The sequence below is a fragment of the Hibiscus syriacus genome, unplaced genomic scaffold (assembly GCF_006381635.1).
Source record: "Hibiscus syriacus cultivar Baekdansim isolate YM2019G1 unplaced genomic scaffold, ASM638163v2 tig00110710_pilon, whole genome shotgun sequence".
Lineage (NCBI taxonomy): Eukaryota > Viridiplantae > Streptophyta > Magnoliopsida > Malvales > Malvaceae > Hibiscus > Hibiscus syriacus.
The window spans coordinates 15,945-33,452 of NW_024062832.1; the positions used below are offsets into that span (position 1 = coordinate 15,945).

General features: G+C 36.3%; 1 protein-coding gene and 2 long non-coding RNA genes across 3 annotated transcripts; all 3 read left to right on the forward strand.

Moving 5' to 3' along the window:
- The first annotated feature begins 2,244 nt into the window (after window positions 1-2,244).
- LOC120138854 lies at window positions 2,245-10,056 on the forward strand. Its single transcript, XM_039154250.1, has 10 exons — window positions 2,245-4,764; window positions 4,834-4,909; window positions 5,021-5,313; window positions 5,609-6,157; window positions 6,418-7,251; window positions 7,400-7,837; window positions 7,921-8,304; window positions 8,421-8,954; window positions 9,137-9,565; window positions 9,838-10,056. The coding sequence occupies exons 1-10, from the start codon at window positions 2,245-2,247 to the stop codon at window positions 10,054-10,056; spliced, it is 6,276 nt and encodes a 2,091-aa protein (XP_039010181.1).
- A 9-nt stretch (window positions 10,057-10,065) lies between these two features.
- Window positions 10,066-10,580, forward strand: LOC120138845. Its single transcript, XR_005517562.1, has 2 exons — window positions 10,066-10,289; window positions 10,463-10,580. It is a non-coding gene; the product is annotated as an uncharacterized LOC120138845 (long non-coding RNA).
- A 121-nt stretch (window positions 10,581-10,701) lies between these two features.
- Window positions 10,702-11,132, forward strand: LOC120138846. The gene is made up of 3 exons (XR_005517563.1): window positions 10,702-10,787; window positions 10,886-10,964; window positions 11,070-11,132. It is a non-coding gene; the product is annotated as an uncharacterized LOC120138846 (long non-coding RNA).
- The last annotated feature ends 6,376 nt before the right edge of the window (window positions 11,133-17,508 follow it).

The following is a 17,508-nucleotide window of genomic DNA, read 5'->3' on the forward strand; positions in this document are numbered from 1 at the left end:
ACTAATTTGCGATTTGGTCCCTAATATCTTATTCCTACAATTCCTCCTTCATTTTCAGTTAAAATTTCACCAAATTTAAACTACATGCTCCTAAACCATCATAGAATACATATGTACTTTCAATTTCACTTTTGATAACAAATTTTCTATTTTTTTCAATTTAATCCCTCAATTTTGCATGATTTTCGTATTTCTTCAATTCATCCTTCATTTTATTTGACCAAATTTAAACCACATGCTCCCCTACCACTATAAAATATCTTATGTAATTTCAATTTTTATTTTTTACTAAAAATGTACTCTCTTTTTTAATTTAGTTATTTAACTTTGTATTATACTCAATTTAGTATTTTGGCTACAATTGTTTACAAATTCTTTTTTCACATCAATTCTTCGACTCCTTTATACTCACATTAGTCTTTTATCCTCAAAATACCTTCTTTGAAATATAATATTGTAAATATATTTTACAATTTTAAATTGTATGTGATATATTAAATAACATTGTAATGTGAAAAGAATATGAAGAAATATGTGTGTGCGTATATACGCACACACATTGTATATGGTTAGAGAAATTCAAAAAAATTGAAATAAAATTGTACTATAATACTATAAATAATTACAACTTAGTTTGTATAGAAACTCAAATAACTCGACTTCATTAGGAAAATTTTCAAGTTAAGTTTGAACTATAAAATAAGACTCGTCAACTCGAATAACTTGAAACTTTTGGACTCCACTCGATCGAATGTTCACCCCTACTTATGGGGAAAAACACCTACAACCAACGAAGCTATTCCTTGGGTTCAATTGATAATAAATTTAGAAGTACTTTATGTTTCAATATTTTTTTATAGTTTAAGATAATTGAGATAATATTTATTTAGAATATTTTTCAGTCATTGATAATACATATCTAATACATATATTGATACACACATTGTAGACACAGCCACAGACGTAGTCAGAATTCTATTTCAAGAGACAAGATGTAACTAACAATAGAAAATGAAAGGGGTAAAATCAAACTAAACCAAAATGGGAGGGGCAAATCAAAATAAACCAAAATTTGAAGGTCTAAATACATATTTCTCCTTATATAATTTTTAATAATAAAAAAATAGGGGAAAGTGGCCCAACCTTACACATAGCTTTGTCCCTGGATATAATTACTCGAACAAAGAACTTTTAAATAAAATATCACCCCATTTAACCACCAAATAATAATTTATCTTTAACATTTTTAAAAATCATTATAATCTTTCAATAATTTATTTCATGATTAATAAAAAAAATAAAATGGTAGAGATCAATTTAATAAATGCTATTTTTATGTTAATTAATACAATTTGTACATTTATATAAATTTAAAGTTTTATAATTACATATAACAATATAATTACATTTATACACTTTTTTAATTTACTTGATATATCTATTATATTGATTAAAAATATAATTATTATTATATATTATAATTATATTTTTGTAAAATAAGTAATTAGGTAAAATATTAAAAAGGCATTTTATATATATTATATACATTTTGGAATAGTATTTAAAATACAATCTAAGAAAAATAATTCCACAAACACTTATTAAATAACGATAAATATTTTATTTATTTCTAAAAAAATTTAACATATATTTTTAAAAATATTTATTTTCTCCCAACTTTACACCAAGTAATAATGCATAAACTTCCTCCCATTCTCACTTTTCCACGTGCGAAATTATCGAATGAAAATAAACAAATCCATGGAAGAATCTGACAATTTTATATCAAATCGATGTGAGTTTTGATATTCTCAAGACTTTTGGTAAACGATTGGCATGTGAGGTGTGATATTTTCAAGACTTTTGGTAAATGCAAACAAACATCCACTAGACAACAAAACAAACATTAAACATATCTAAATAAATACTTAGTGCTTAGTCTTTTTTTAATCTATCTCTCTACCTCATTTTCTTCAATATTATGAAAGAAACCATCCAGCCCAAGGGTTACAGAATTTGATTGGAAATTCAGTTTTTCCGAGCGAGTGTTCAGCACAATTTTCATTTCATCGTTGAGTTTTACCTATTAACCTTCGTCTCATTCATTCCCTGATTTTAAGGTTGTTCTTTCTTGCCTGCTTCTTCTCAGTATTTTCTTTCTTGATTCTCCTTTATTGTATCCATTGTTCATTTTGTTTGTTTGCTTTCCATTCGGACCTCCCCCAAAGAAAAAAAGAAGAAGAAATGGAAGCAATTGCTACTGGTGCTGCTGCCAATATCTCTTCTGAAACTGCAAAGGGTATCTTTCATGAAGCAAAACGTCATATCAGATATGTAGTTTTCTACCAGAGATACGTCAAGAATTTCGAAGACAAACTTCAGAAGTTGATGGACAAAAGATCAAGCGTGCAGCAAGATATTTTTGTTGCAGAAAGGAACGTGCAGAAGATTAAAGCGGATGTTCAGGGTTGGTGCGATAGAGTGGACAAGGTTATCGCTGAAGAGGAGGATAAAGTGGATGATCTTCAAGTCAAAGCAAACAAGTGCTTCTTTGGCTTCTGTCCCAACATCAAGTCTCGACACAAGCTTAGCAGGAAAGCGGAAGAAGATGCCGCAGCTTTTGATGAGCTTGTCAAAGAATGTCAATTTAGCAGCGTGGGCTACCGTGATCTTCCACAACCCATAGTGGGTACAGACTTTGAGTCCTTTAAATCAAGGGAAAAGGTTGTCGATGAAATCATGGAGTCACTGAAAGATTCTACTGTGAGCATGATCGGAGTGTACGGGATGCCTGGCGTGGGGAAAACATCACTAGTCAGAGAAGTTCATAAACAACTCCAGGAGGCTAAGTCATTTGATTCGGTGGTTAGGGTCACTGTATCTCGGACACCTGACATTCAGAAAATCCAAGACGAAATAGCAGAATATTTGGGTTTGAAGATCGAAGAAAAGAGTACAGTTGTAAGAGCTAGTACATTACGTGAAAGGTTAAATCAAGGGAAGAATCAGGATAAGAGGGTTCTTATTATTCTGGATGATATTTGGAAGAAACTGGACCTAGAGGAAGTCGGAATTCCATTTGGAAGTCAACACAAAGGATGCAAGATACTGTTGACGTCAAGAAATGAAAATGTTCTAAGCAATGGAATGGGTGCTACAAAGACTTTTAAGCTTGGTGATTTAGATGAAGAAGAAGCCTGGGAGTTTTTTAAGAAGATGGTTGGGGACAGTTTTGAAAGCGATAAAGAGCTGCAATCTACAGCAATTGAGGTAGCCAAAAGATGTGCAGGATTGCCGCTTGCCATTGCCACAGTTGCTAGGGCGTTGCAAAAAAGAAGTTTATTTGTTTGGAATGAGGCTTTACGACAGCTACAGAGGCCTTACTCAGAAAATCCAAGCGAGATATCTGCTGAGGTATATTCTGCTATTGAATTGAGTATCAATCAGCTATGGGGTGAAGACCTCAAGCAGGTTTTCTTGCTTTGCAGTCTATTGCGTCGTAACACTAGAGTTGAAGACTTGTTGAGATATGCAATTGGTTTGGGTTTAATTAAGGGAGTGGGCACCCTGAAAGAAGGACTAGATGCGTTGTTAACAATGATGAGTACCCTGAAAGCATCTTGTTTGTTGCTTGATAGTAACACCAATGATGAATGCTTTGATGTGCATGATCTTACTTATATTGTGGCCAAATCAATGGCTTCCAAGGACAGTCATGTGTTTTCCTTGAAAAATGATGATGTTATGATGGATTGGCCAAATGAAGAATCAATGAAAAAGTGCAACAAGATTTGTTTGGAATATCCTACTCTCAACAGTCTTCCTGACCAGTTAAATTGTCCACAACTTTCTCTTTTCCTTTTGTTTAGCAAGGATCTTTTCCTGACGTCGGATGACTTCTTCAAGAAAGCAACAAATCTTAAAGTCTTAGCTTTGGCTAGAATGCAATTTTCTTCTTTACCTTCATCAATTCGTCTACTAACAAGCCTCAACACATTGTGCCTAGATCACTGCAAACTGGGAGATAATATTAGCATTATTGGAGAGCTAAAGAGCTTGGAAATTCTTAGCCTTTTGGAATCTGATATTAGATTTCTACCAAAAGAAATTGGGCAACTGGTGAAGCTAAAGTTGTTAGACGTGAGTCGTTGTGCTAAGCTCAAAACAATTTCAGACGGTGTGTTGTCAAGTTTGTCAAGATTAGAAGAATTATATATGGGTGGGACTTCTATTCAATGGGGACAAAGCAGTGCCACTCTTGCTGATCTATATGCACTGTCTCGTTTGTCCACCTTAGAAGTTCAAATCCCGGATGCTAAGGCGACACCACACGACTTCTTTCAAGTGTTGCAGAAATTGGAAAGATGCAAGATTTTTATAGGAAAGGAATGGGAGTGGGAGCGGTTTCGCAGCTACCAATATTCAAGAACCCTAAAACTGAGGCTAAACACAGGCATGGATGATTTGGATCTTGGAATTAAGAAGTTGTTGAAAAAAACTGAAGATTTACATTTGGATGAACTCAAAGGCGTGAAGATTGCATTGCGGGAGTTAATAGATGAGGAAAGCATATCGCAGTTGAAGAATCTGCATATCCAAAATGGTTTAGATACTGAATACATTATCAATGATGAATATGGGTTTCCTCAATTACAGTCTCTGACACTGCATGATCTTCCTAAGCTCATTAGCTTTTGCCCTCAACACGAACCCGGTGCTACCAGCTTATTACCTCAACATGAGTTGCCACTTTTCAATAAAAAGGTATTTACAATTCAATGTCTTTTAAATTTTTATTTCAAATATTTCCTGAAATCATTTGTATGGTTGTAGATATCGTTCCCTTACTTAGAGAATTTGTGGCTGAAGTCGATTAATGTTACGAGGGTATGGCACAATCAGCTTTCAAGTATATCTTTATGCACTTATGAGAAGTTAAAAACATTGAAAATCGAGGGCTGTGGAAGCTTAAAACACCTATTCTCATTTTCTATGGCTAAATGTCTAGTGCATCTCACAGACTTTGAGATAATTGGGTGCTACTGCTTAAGAGAGATCATTTTTATGGAGGAAATAGAAGAAGAAACCCAGGCTGCTATAACTTTATCATTATTTCCTCAGTTAAAGTCTTTAAAGCTAGAGGATCTTCAGCATCTGATTGGATTTTGCTCTGACTATCAAATTCAAGTTATTGAATTTCCAGCCATGAAGTCACTGACGGTAGACAACTGTCCCGAATTGGAGGGTTTCATATACAGATCTTCAATGGAAGGCAACCGACGCATCTGTAGTCATGTTTTGTTCGGCAATAAGGTAGCTTAATTATTGGTTTTAGCATTCATAAGTTCCTAATTTTAACACATTATCAAATATAATTAAATATTTTTATATATTACATTATACAAAATTCAAATTAAATATAGCAAACATAACTGAAGATCCAGACCACAAAAATGATTTTCACGAAATATGTGCTCCAAATTTTTAAAATATATATCAAAATGTGTGCCTTCAAAATTATATATATGCAATCGCAAACACACGCGCAGTCATAGATGTATTTGTAGCGCTAGCATCTAATTTCATTATTTTGGCATGATGAGTGCAGGTTGCATTTTCCAGTTTGGAGGAAATGAGTATTTCCTTCTTGACAAAGTTGAAGATGATATGGGAGAACCCACTTCCACCAAATTCATTTCCCAAACTAAGAGAAATCGACATTTCACATTTATCAAACTTGAAATATATTTGGAAAAACGGTCCCAAAGACATTTTTTCATTTAAAAATCTACATCGAATATATGTTTGGAATTGTGCGAGTCTGAAGAATGTATTTCCAGCCTCAGTAGCCAGATATCTCCCACAACTCAGTGGTCTTATAATAGCCCATTGTGGAGTGGAGGAGATTATTTCCAAAGTAGAGGAAGGATTGGATTCGGAAACTACTGTCACTTTCGAGTTTGATCAGCTGTCCTACCTTTGGCTTTGGGGGCTACGAGAATGCAAATGTTTCTACCCAGGTAGGCATACCACAGAGTGGCCAATGTTAAAAGAGTTAAAAGCATACGAGTGTGGGGAAATGAAGATATTTGGTACACAACTCATCACTCACAACCAACAACTTGACTCCCAACCACCACTTTTCTTGGTTGAAAAGGTATAAGCCCTCTCGCTCCCACTCTATATGTTCTGCTTTATTTTAATTAAAATATTAATTCAGTGATTTGATATTTGACACGTTGTTACCAATTTGTATTTATAAAAATAAAATTCTTTTTTTCCCTTTTTCCTTCTCTATCAACTCTAGTTTTTGCCGTTTTCCCACTCTATTCTGCTTTATTTTAAATTAAAATATTAAATCTTAACATAGGAAGATGAACATAGTGACTCCAAAATTGTTTTTTGATTGGTTTTCAGGTCATCCCTAAACTACAACATCTGGAAATCGGTGATGATTACATTGCAATGATAAGTGGTGGTCAATTTCCAAACAACCTTTTCCATCAAATAAAAGCTTTTAGGGTGGAAGGCAACCGTAATAAATCAGATAATGATTTCCAAATTTCTTTCCTTGAAAGATTCTACAATCTAGAAGAGCTTTGTATCCTTGATTGTGAAATCAAAGAGTTATTCTATACCGAAGGAGATGCTGGTAATAAGGGGACGTATGATGGGACACTGTCAACAATTAGAAAAATAGAACTGACACTTCTTGACAATCTAAAACATTACTTATGGAAGCAAGACGTACAAGTGGACCGCATTCTACCCAACCTTGAAACTCTTGAAGTTCACCATTGTAGGAATCTGATGAGCTTAGGATCATCCTCAGCATCGTTTCAAAATCTCACCACCTTGAAGGTGTGGGAATGCGAACGAATGAAATACTTAGATACATGTCTAGCAGTGCAGGGTCTGTCTCAACTCAAACAATTGATCATAAGAGAATGCATTTCAATGAAGGAAATAGTTGGAAGTGAGGAAGATGAAGCAACGTGCAACATTATATTCAGCAGGTTGAAAAGTTTGGAACTTGTGAATCTACCACGACTTCAGAGTTTTTGTTCAGGCAACCACACATTTGGATTGCCATGTTTAGAGGAAGTGATAGTGAGTGGCTGTCCTGAGCTGGAGATATTTTGTAAGGGAGTTTTAAATGCGCCGTTGTTGCAAAGTGTAGAATATGGAAAAGGTAAAGAACATTGGAGTGGTGACCTTGACAGCACTGTCCAACAGTTGCATTCAAAAAAGGTATTCACTATTTTGCATTCATTTAATTTAGCTTTAGCTATATTCTATTTTATTCCTGAATCTCTTTCTTCCTTTCGTATTGTTTAGTTGTAACCTTGAATCCTTTATAACTTTAACCCTTGTTTCTCTGTTTTATTTCTTTATGAAGGTTGGGTACCAAGGCATCAGTCATTTGATCCTTTCCGAATTTTCCAAGTCAATATGGAAGGAGAAAAGTGTAGATTTCAAGAACCTCAAATTTTTAGAAGTTGAGTGTAATTGTAATAGCTTGAAATACATATTTAGCGTTTCCATGGCCTTGGAACTTGTGCAATTGAGAGATATAAGAGTTAAAAAATGTCCCATGATGGAGTACATTATCAAGAAAGAAGCAGAGGAAACTGCGATGGATACAGTCTGCTTACCAAATCTTGTGAAGATAAGACTGGAGTCATGTTCAGATTTGAAAAGTTTTTGCATGGGAAGTATTACTCTGCATTGTCCATCTTTGATAACAATTGAAGTAGATGACTGTCCAAAGATGTACGCAATGGCATGTACAAGGGAGGTAGGTGGAGGAGAAAAGACACCCTTTTTCAATGATAAGGTCTCTCCCTTCTCTTATTTTCTGTTTAGTGTTTTGACTTTTAACAATCACATTAATTCATGCAATGAGGATTGTGGTTGCAGGTTTTGTGTGCCAATTTGGATTGGTTGGAGCTATCGTCCACTAACATCCAGAAATTATGGCCAGATGTACCACACAGTGCCATATCCTCTAGTGTTCATAAGTTGCGAATCTTAATTGTGAAGGGTTGCCACAATTTGGAATATATATTTCCATCCTTTTCAAGAAAAAATTTTGTGCAACTCGTTCAACTTCGCCTTGTCGATTGCGACAACTTAGAAGAAGTGATCTTTACAGATGAAGCGACAGCAGAAGAAGAAGGGATAACTGAGGCTTACTGGTTCACTAAACTAAATCTATTGGAGCTCAGTAGGCTTCCAAAATTAGGGACATTCTGTCATGGAGAAAACTCAGAGACTGGTTCCCCAACCCTCTTCAACCAAAAGGTGATTTTCTTCGTTTTTTTTGTATCCTTTTATATCCTCTACAAATTGAGGTACTCTTTATATATATATATATATATCCTCTACAAATTATTTATTAACTTAAATAATTTCCGCAGGTTGTGTTCCCTAACTTGATCCATTTGACCATTCAAGGTATTGGGAAGTGCAGAAAGATATGGCACGATAAACCCAATATGAATTCATTTAATGAATTGACCTTCCTCTTGGTGAAAGACTGTGAAAGACTTTCAAATATTTTACCTTTTAGTATGGTTAAAATACTTGAAAAGCTAGAAACTCTGGTAATAGAGGAATGTAAGTCGGTTGAAGAAATAATTGGACCTGATGACGATCACTTACGCAATTCCAATGAGTCACACGCAGAAACATCCGCCCAATCGGTCGAACTCAAATCAATCACCAAGTTTGTGTTTCCTAAAATAACAAAGTTGTATCTTGGAGTGCTACCCAAGTTGAAGGGTTTCTACTCCAAGGTGCATACTACGGAATGGCCATCCTTGGAAAAATTGGTGGTGAGTGATTGCAGCAAAGTAGAGAATTTGGCTAGGGGGTATATCAACTTTGGAGAAACACAAGGAGAGAGCCAACCTCTGATCTCTGTTCAACAACCCCTGTTTTGGGTCACTGAGGTAACAGTTCACAAAACTAACTTAATACATATGCATCTGTTAGAATTTGTGACATAAATTCAGTCTTGATGAAGTTTGCGATTGGACCCAATTGATGAACCTATAAAATTGAGGTAAAATAGGGGATATGGCATCAGTTTAGACAATTTTTTATTGAACATACATTTTTCCAAATTTTTCAGGAAGCATTCCCCAATTTAGAAGAATTACATGTGATTCGGAACAGAAATATGAAGGAGATATGGCATGGAGCACTTCCAAACCTATATTTTCCCCAACTCACAAGAATGTGTGTTATATATTGCCAAATGTTAAAAGAAATCATAGCTTCAACAACTGATGAACTCATGAATGGCATCGTTTTCTCCCAACTCAAGTCTTTAGAACTTGATCGCCTTCCAATCCTATCAAGGTTCTGCACAGGGAATTATACCTTAGTATTTCCTTCCTTGGAAGAAGTAATCATGAGACATTGTCCAAAGATGGAACTTTTCACAAAGGGAAAGTTAAGCACACCAAAGCTTCATGGACTACAATCAACTAAAGGTGAATATGTAGGGCTCTGGGAAGGCGACCTTAATGCTGTCATTCAACAGTTGTTTGTAGAAAAGGTATGAACCATTTCAAAAGAAAAATGGTAAAATTTTATAAGATGAGAAGTTCTAATGTTCATCATACGGATAAACAATTTAACATTTCTGAATAAAAATTATAGGATAAAATTGCAAATTGAGTTTAAATATTTGATTTTTCCAAACTAAATACTATGAAAACAATTACACAGATTGGTGCATAATGTAGTTGATGAATAGTGAAACTTTTCACATCCATCAAAAAGTGAAACTTTTCTCCATACATTCAAGACTATATATATTGTATGCAGGTTTTCCCGGGCTTGGAGGATTTGGAGCTATCTTCAATCAGCATTCAGCGAGCATGGAAACACAAGCTTCTGGCCACACATTCTTATGCCCAAAATTTAACATGCTTGACTATTAGGGGCTGTCATAATTTGAACTGCCTATTCTCGTCCTCTATGGTTAAAAGTTTTGTGCATCTCAAGAAGCTAACGGTCGAAAACTGTGAGAATGTGGAAAATTGATCTTTTTGGAAGGATTAGCCAAAGAAGAAATGATGAACCAGAAGTTTCGTGTACTAGAATTTCTATTGCTCAAAAACCTTCCTAAACTGACTAGATTCTGCCATGGAAATTACTTTGAATTCCCCTTGTTGACAAGTCTTAGTATAGAAAGTTGTCCTACACTAAGAACATTCGTCTCCGGTGCAAAAGGAATCAACTCGGAGATTCCCTCTCTGACTCTCTTCGATCAAAAGGTGATACTCCCTTACCTTTCTCTGTATCTTCTTTTTCCTTAAATATTTGATTGCCCTGTTCATGTAGTGGATGCTGTTTTCTCTAGTAATTTTTAGTCGTAAATTCCATTGTTTTATTCTCAGTTTCATTAATATTACCTCCGGTTATTGACACAATAAAGTGAATTTTGTAGGTGGCATTCCCTTGCTTAGATGAACTGACCATCATAGGTGTGGGAAACTGGAGAAAGATATGGCAGAAGCAGCCAACTAATTGCCTGAGGATTCATTTTGCAAATTACTAATCTTCTGTAGGTGTTTGATTAAAAAGTAATAACAAGAACTTTTGAATCTGTTGAATGCAACGAGTGGATGCAAATAATTGAATATGTTGCAATAGAACGAGTCCTTAAGCTTGTATTTTCCTAGACTAATTACGTCCGTCTACTTCATAGGCTGTTCACATTGAAGAGTTCCAGCTCAAGGATACTTACTAATGAAAGGCCATCATTGAAGAAGGTATGAGTATTGAAAATATCCTTGTTTTGGTAATGTATACGTAGTTACACAATCCATTCTTTCACCTTTCAATTTCAATATTATCTCGGTCCTTGCAGCCTGCAGGATGTCGACTTCTGAGGAAGAGACTGAGTTTTGGCTTCGGTTTCCCTGGAACTCTAAATCAGAAAGCAAGTAGTAAGTAGATCTTCTGCCGTTTCAATTCTTGATCGGTATACTTTATCAGGGTGATGCAGTTGCTTTGCATAGAGTTATATAAATTGACATACCTTTTCGTTGCAGGTTGAATTGCACCACTCAAGCATGTTGCTGCTGCTCAGTCTGTAGCCATATTCTCTTTTTATGATTTTCAGATTCTTTAAAATGTTAACTTCATAAAAGAAAATAAATACAGAAAATTCTTGTAATGACAGGATATGTGAATACAAAGGCAAAGAGTTCTCAGATAGTTGCCACAATCCCCTGTTTCAAACCAACATGAAAGGTGAATACTTACCAATCATTGTTAACCATGAATCCCATCCACGTACTCTCAATCTTGTAATGAAGCCATTGTCTTGCAATTATGAGTTTAGATGTTCTGGTTGTGGTAATTTTGGCTATTCTACTAGCTACAGATGCTTTGATTGCAACTTCACTCAGCAGCATTTTGCTAACACAGAACATTTCGTACGAGTACGATAAGCATCCTCTCAGGCTCGCCTATGATTCTCTTGATAAAAGTTTTTTGGATAAAAGTTATTGTGAAGCTTGTAAGAAGGAAAGAAATTCAGACCACTGGTTTCACTACTGCCCAGCATGTGAATCCACAATTCACTTGGATTGTGTCACAAATCAGTCATCAATTCTTGAAGGACCATGGTTGGGTCGATCAAGCAATCAAGCATCAAGGGTGGCTCACAAAATTAAGAAAATGTTAATAGTTTCTTTTTAATTTTCAAGTTCGCTATTTGACCATGTATAGTTGCTTGCTAACTTAAACAGCCAATTTCTTCTTTTGTGTAGACTATCAGGAAATGTGGTTTTGGTTTGATTTGGATTTACTTTTAAGACATACTCTGTAACCCTCTATACCCCGCCTATGCGTTTCGACCAAATTTAGCATATTATATTAATGATTCTTAAAGACATTTTTCTAAAAATGTTATTCGATAATTAAAAACATGTTACAAATGACATTTATAAAAGTATAATAATTTAACAAGAAAAACCCAACTCATGAATATAAAACTAAAAAGTAACAAATTAATTTAAAACCTTTTGTAAAATCTAGAATATCAATAGCAAAAGCAGTAGTAGTTATAAAATCAAATACTTCGAAATAAAAGCTCATGTTTCAATAATAAAGTCAACTTGCAAGATAAAAATTACATTCAGAGGGACTATACGAAATGCGCCTATCCTCCAACTGCTTGATCCTGGGTATCTAACCGAAGGTATCTGAAAGGGGAAAACATTTTGAAAAGTGAGCTAGGCTCAATGTGTCCCAACATTACGATAAAATCATGATAGGTACATTAAACAAGTCATAGTTTAGTAAATCTCATAAATCATAATGTAGTGTAGTTTTTTTAAACTCGTAGTTTAAAAATCCATTGTATAAAGAGCCAACCTAAGGGAACTCTTAGGGCCTGAAAGCCTACCCAAGAAAGTTTCGGGGCCACGGGGCCTACCTAAGAACACATCTTAGGGCCGCAGGGCCTACCCGAGAATGATCTCAGGGCCGTAGAGCCTACCTAAGAGTCACATTAGGTCCATAAAAATTTTCCAGTTTGATCAGAGTTGTACTTTATAAATCAGTATCTCAAAAACACAATTTATACAGTGACATAATTTCCATAAATCCTTAATCATGGTAATCATATACCACTGTAAACCAATAATCAGCTAGCAATCATAATCCATAAGCCATCACCATTAAATCAGTGCATCAATAAAACAGTAACCATAGATTTCAGTGTACCACATGTTAAAACAAATAAAATACTTAAGTAATATATATAGGGAACACACCTCGATAATTTGAGTATTGGCCTCGCCACGCTCTGCTATAGTTTTTGAACCTAATTCGTAATAACACTACATTACTAGTGGGTAACATAATTAATTTATGAAATAGTAAGATTTACGGGTCATACGAGTGAATACTGGCACACACGGTCTAACGGATTTAGAGGAGCTGGGTCAAGCTATTGAGCGATCATGAGAGTCTTTTGTACCTTTAAATAACAATAACTAATCAGCCTCAAGTCTTAATTTAATCATTTAAAGCTAAAACTCTTAAGTGCATATGCATTTTTGGGTTTGACTGACAATTTGGAGGCTTTCAACTTCGAATTTGGCAAAACGGACTGCGGAATCAGGATCAGGACATCGTAAAACATAAAACATGTCTTTTCAAAAATTTTAACTTTTTGGTCAAAGTCAAAGTCAAAGGTCGGTCAACGATCAATGGGTCGGGTCAACGGTTCGAGTCGGGTCAAATGGGTCAAAGCTGCCCCAATCCTTTTCGAAGCTCCCCCACGCGCAGGGGCGGCACGTGGGAGCGCATGAACAGTCCTATGGTGTTCGAAAAATTCTCAAAATATTTTAAGCGATTTTGAGACACTTACCAAGCTCGGTTTAAAGTTTTGAACGGTGGAGAGCTCGATTTCAAAACGTCGGAAACTTTGAATACTTCACCTCCCTCATGCACCGGCGACAACGGAGCAAGGAGGACACCGATGGACTCAGAACGATACAAGGAACACGATGGTGCGGGAGGTGTCAAAAACGGAGCAACGATCGGCGATGAATTGACGATTTTCACGGCGACGGTGTTAAAAAAATGTCGAAACTTTGAATCGAAATTCACGACGTTTGACAGCGTTTCACTACGATCAATTTACGGGATTTTTTTCATCAGTCGACGACGAACACGATGGTGGTTTCGGATCGACGATCGGTGGTCGGACGACATCGGGATTAGGTTTAAAAGGAGAGGTTCGGGAGAGGAATTTGAGCAAATCTGTTTTGAAAACAGAAAACACGTATATAACAAAAATTTCTGCCGACACTAAAAGAAAAAATTTGGGGCTTGGTCCCTGACTTTCCTTTAATTTCTAAAATAGCCTATAAGTTTTGAAAAGTTTTAATTTGACCCAAAATTTTTCACCTAATTGATTTAATTATAATATTTTTTCTCTTTTTCAGGTTGTTAGAATTCTCCCCCTCTAAAAGAAATTTCGTCCTCGAAATTTACTTTATGAAAATAGACGAGGAAATTGAGCCTCCATTGACTCCAATGTCTCCCAAGTAGCTTCTGAAGGGCCACAGTTACTCTATTGAACTTTTACTCCATTGAACTTTGACCATTGGAATACTCTTGTTCCAAAGAACTCGCTCATCCCTTTCTAAGATCTGAATGGGCTCTTCCTCATATGACAAATCAGGTCTCAACTTTACCTCTTCAACCTGAATAATGTGAACTGAATCTGGACGGCATCGCCTTAACATAGATACATGAAAGACATCATGAATATGACTGAGCTGAGGAGGCAACTCAAGCTGATATGCAACAGGTCCTACTCTCGTCAAGATACGAAATGATCTGATAAATCTTGGAATCAATTTACCCTTACGCCCGAATATCCATACTTTCTTCCACGGGGATACTTTTAGAAAGACATGATCTCCAACCTCAAACTGGATATATTTTCTCCTCTGATCAGCATAAGACTTATGTCTATCAAATGCCTCTTTCAAACGGTTACTGATCAATCTGACTGTGTCCTTCGTCTCGCGCACTAACTCAAGTCCCAAAGTCTTTCGATCACGCAACTCAATCCAACAAATCGGAGTGCAACATCTACGCCCATAGAGTACTTCATAGGGTGCCATACGAATGCTGGCCTGGTAACTATTATTGTAAGCAAATTCAACCAAAGGCAAAAGTTCTCAGCTACCACGAAAATCAACACATAGCCCCGCAACATATCCTCCAGAACCTGAATTACTCTCTCAGATTGACCATCAGTTTGTGGGTGAAATGTTGTACTAAAATCCAATCTCATACCCAAAGCCATATGCAGCGCCCTCCAAAATCTCGAAGTAAATCTCGGATCCCGATCAGAAATGATAGATAACAGAACACCATGCAATTTGACAATATCTGAAATATACAACCTAGTCAGCTTGTCCAACGTATAATTTACCAGCACAGGAATTGAGTGGGCTGACTTTGTAAGTTTGTCAACAATTAACCAGACTGAATCCTTTTTCGAAGGGGTCATAGGTAGGCCAGTAACAAAATCCATAGTAATATGATCTTATTTACATTCAGGAATCTTGATAGGTTGCAACAAACCTGATGGATATTGATGTTTTGCCTTAACCTGCTGACAAGTCAAACATCTAGCCACAAAATCAAAGATGTCTTTCTTCATGCCAATCCAATGATATCTCTCTCTCAAATTCTGGTACATCTTATCTCCACTGAGGTGCATAGCATATGGACTACTGTAAGCCTCATTAAGGATAATCTAGCTCAACTTAGTATTTTCAGGCACACAATATCGACCTTTGAAGCATAATACTCCATCCTGGTCAATATTGAAATATGAGGTTGTCCACTGCTCCACTTTCTCAAAAATGGAAAGTAATGAACTATCAAGAGATTGTTTAGCTTTGATCTCATCAACCAAGGCCGGTTTAACTTGCAATTCTGCTAACAGAGTACAATCATCATATAAATTCATCCTGGCTATTAAGGACCTCAACTCCGTTATTGCCTTTCGACTCAAAGAATTCGCTACAATGTTAGCTTTACTAGGGTAATAATCAATCACGCAATCATAATCCTTTAGAAGCACTAGCCAACAACGCTGTCTCAGATTAAGCTCCTTCTGGTCAGAAGATACTTTAAGTTGTTATGATATGTAATAATGTAACACTTCTCCCCATAAAGATAGTATCTCCAGATCTTCAAGGTAGATATCACTGCTGCTAGCTCTAAATCATGGGTCGGATAATTACACTCATGCGGTCGCAGTTGACGGGATGCATAAGCCACTACCTTACCCTCCTGTATTAGAACACAGTCGAGTCCTGAGTGTTAAGCATCACTATACACTGTAAAATATTTCCCAGATTCAGGTTGAGTCAACACTAGTGCTTGAGTTAAAACCGCTTTTAATTTCTCAAAGATCTCTTGTTGTGCCTCGCCCCAATCAAACGACACGTTCTTCCTTAACAACTTCGTCAATGGAGCATCGATAATAGAGAAACCTTCGACAAAATATCGATAAAAACCTGCCAAGCCCAAGAAACTATGAATCTCATAGACATTCTCCGGTCTCTTCCAACTCACATTAGCCTCAATCTTGCTCGGATCCACCTGAATACCCCTTGCCGAAACAATATGCCCAAGGAATGATACTTCTTGAAGCCAAAACTCACACTTTCTCAACTTAGCATACAACCAATGCTCTCTCAAGGTCTGTAGAATGATCTTCAAATGCTCGTCATGCTCTGCCTTAGTCCGAGAATAGACCAGAATATCATCGATGAATACTACCACAAATTGATCCAAATATGGCAGGAACACACGATTCATCAAATCCATGAAAGTTGCGGGAGCATTCGTAAAACTAAAAGGCATCACTAAGAACTCATAATGACCATATCTAGTGCGAATGGTCGTCTTCGCTACATTGAAACCTTTAACTTTTAACTGATAGTACCCCAAACGAAGATCAATCTTAGAGAATACAATAACTCCTCACAATTAATCAAATAAGTCATCAATCTTGGGTAGTGGGTACTTATTCTTGACCGTCATCTTTTTCAACTTCCGATAGTTAATACATAGTCTTAGCGACTTATCCTTCTTTTTCACAAACAGAACTAGAGCTCCCCATGGTGAGGTATTATGTCTGATAAATCCTCGATTGAATAATTCTTGTAACTGGACCTTCAACTCCTTAAGTTCCTTTGGAGCCATGCGATAAGGGTCATGGAAACAGGTGCAGATCCAGGATAAGTCTCAATTTCGAACTCTACCTCTCTATCAAGAGGTAACCCAGGCAACTCCTCCGGAAAGACATCAGAAAACTTGCTAACTGTACGAATCTCCTCAATCACGGACAAGGAACCTTTAGTGTTAAAAATACAAGCAATGAAAGTCTCATATCCCTCTTATATTCAGAAGTCTTCAGAGTATCTCTCTTATATTCACAATCCAGATTTACCTTGTGTTCATTCAACCAATCAATCCCTAAAATTAGATCAAACTCCTCTAAAGGAAGCTCCATAAGATCAGCGAGAAAAATTTCTCCCTGAACCTCCAGAGGACAACATCGAAATACTTTATTCACTACTACTGACTGTCCTACTGGACTCGTAACTGTAACAGTATTATCAGTGTCCTCAATCAGAATCTGAAGGTTTCGAGATAATGAACTCGATACATAGGAGTGGGTGGAGCCATTTTCCAATAATGCAAAGTATGGGATAGAATAAATAGTAAATGTACATGCAATAACCTCAGGCTCTTCTCTGTCATCCCGACTTCTGGTGGCGTAAACCAAAGCTGGTTGACTGGCCTCTGAAACCGTAGGCTCTCGACTCTGCTATGATCGGGCTCTACTATCTGCACTAGATGCTGATCTAAAAGACTTTCCCTGATTACGACCTTTAGCTGGGGTCTGAACTGATGCATATGAACGCGTAAGAGTCTGATTAG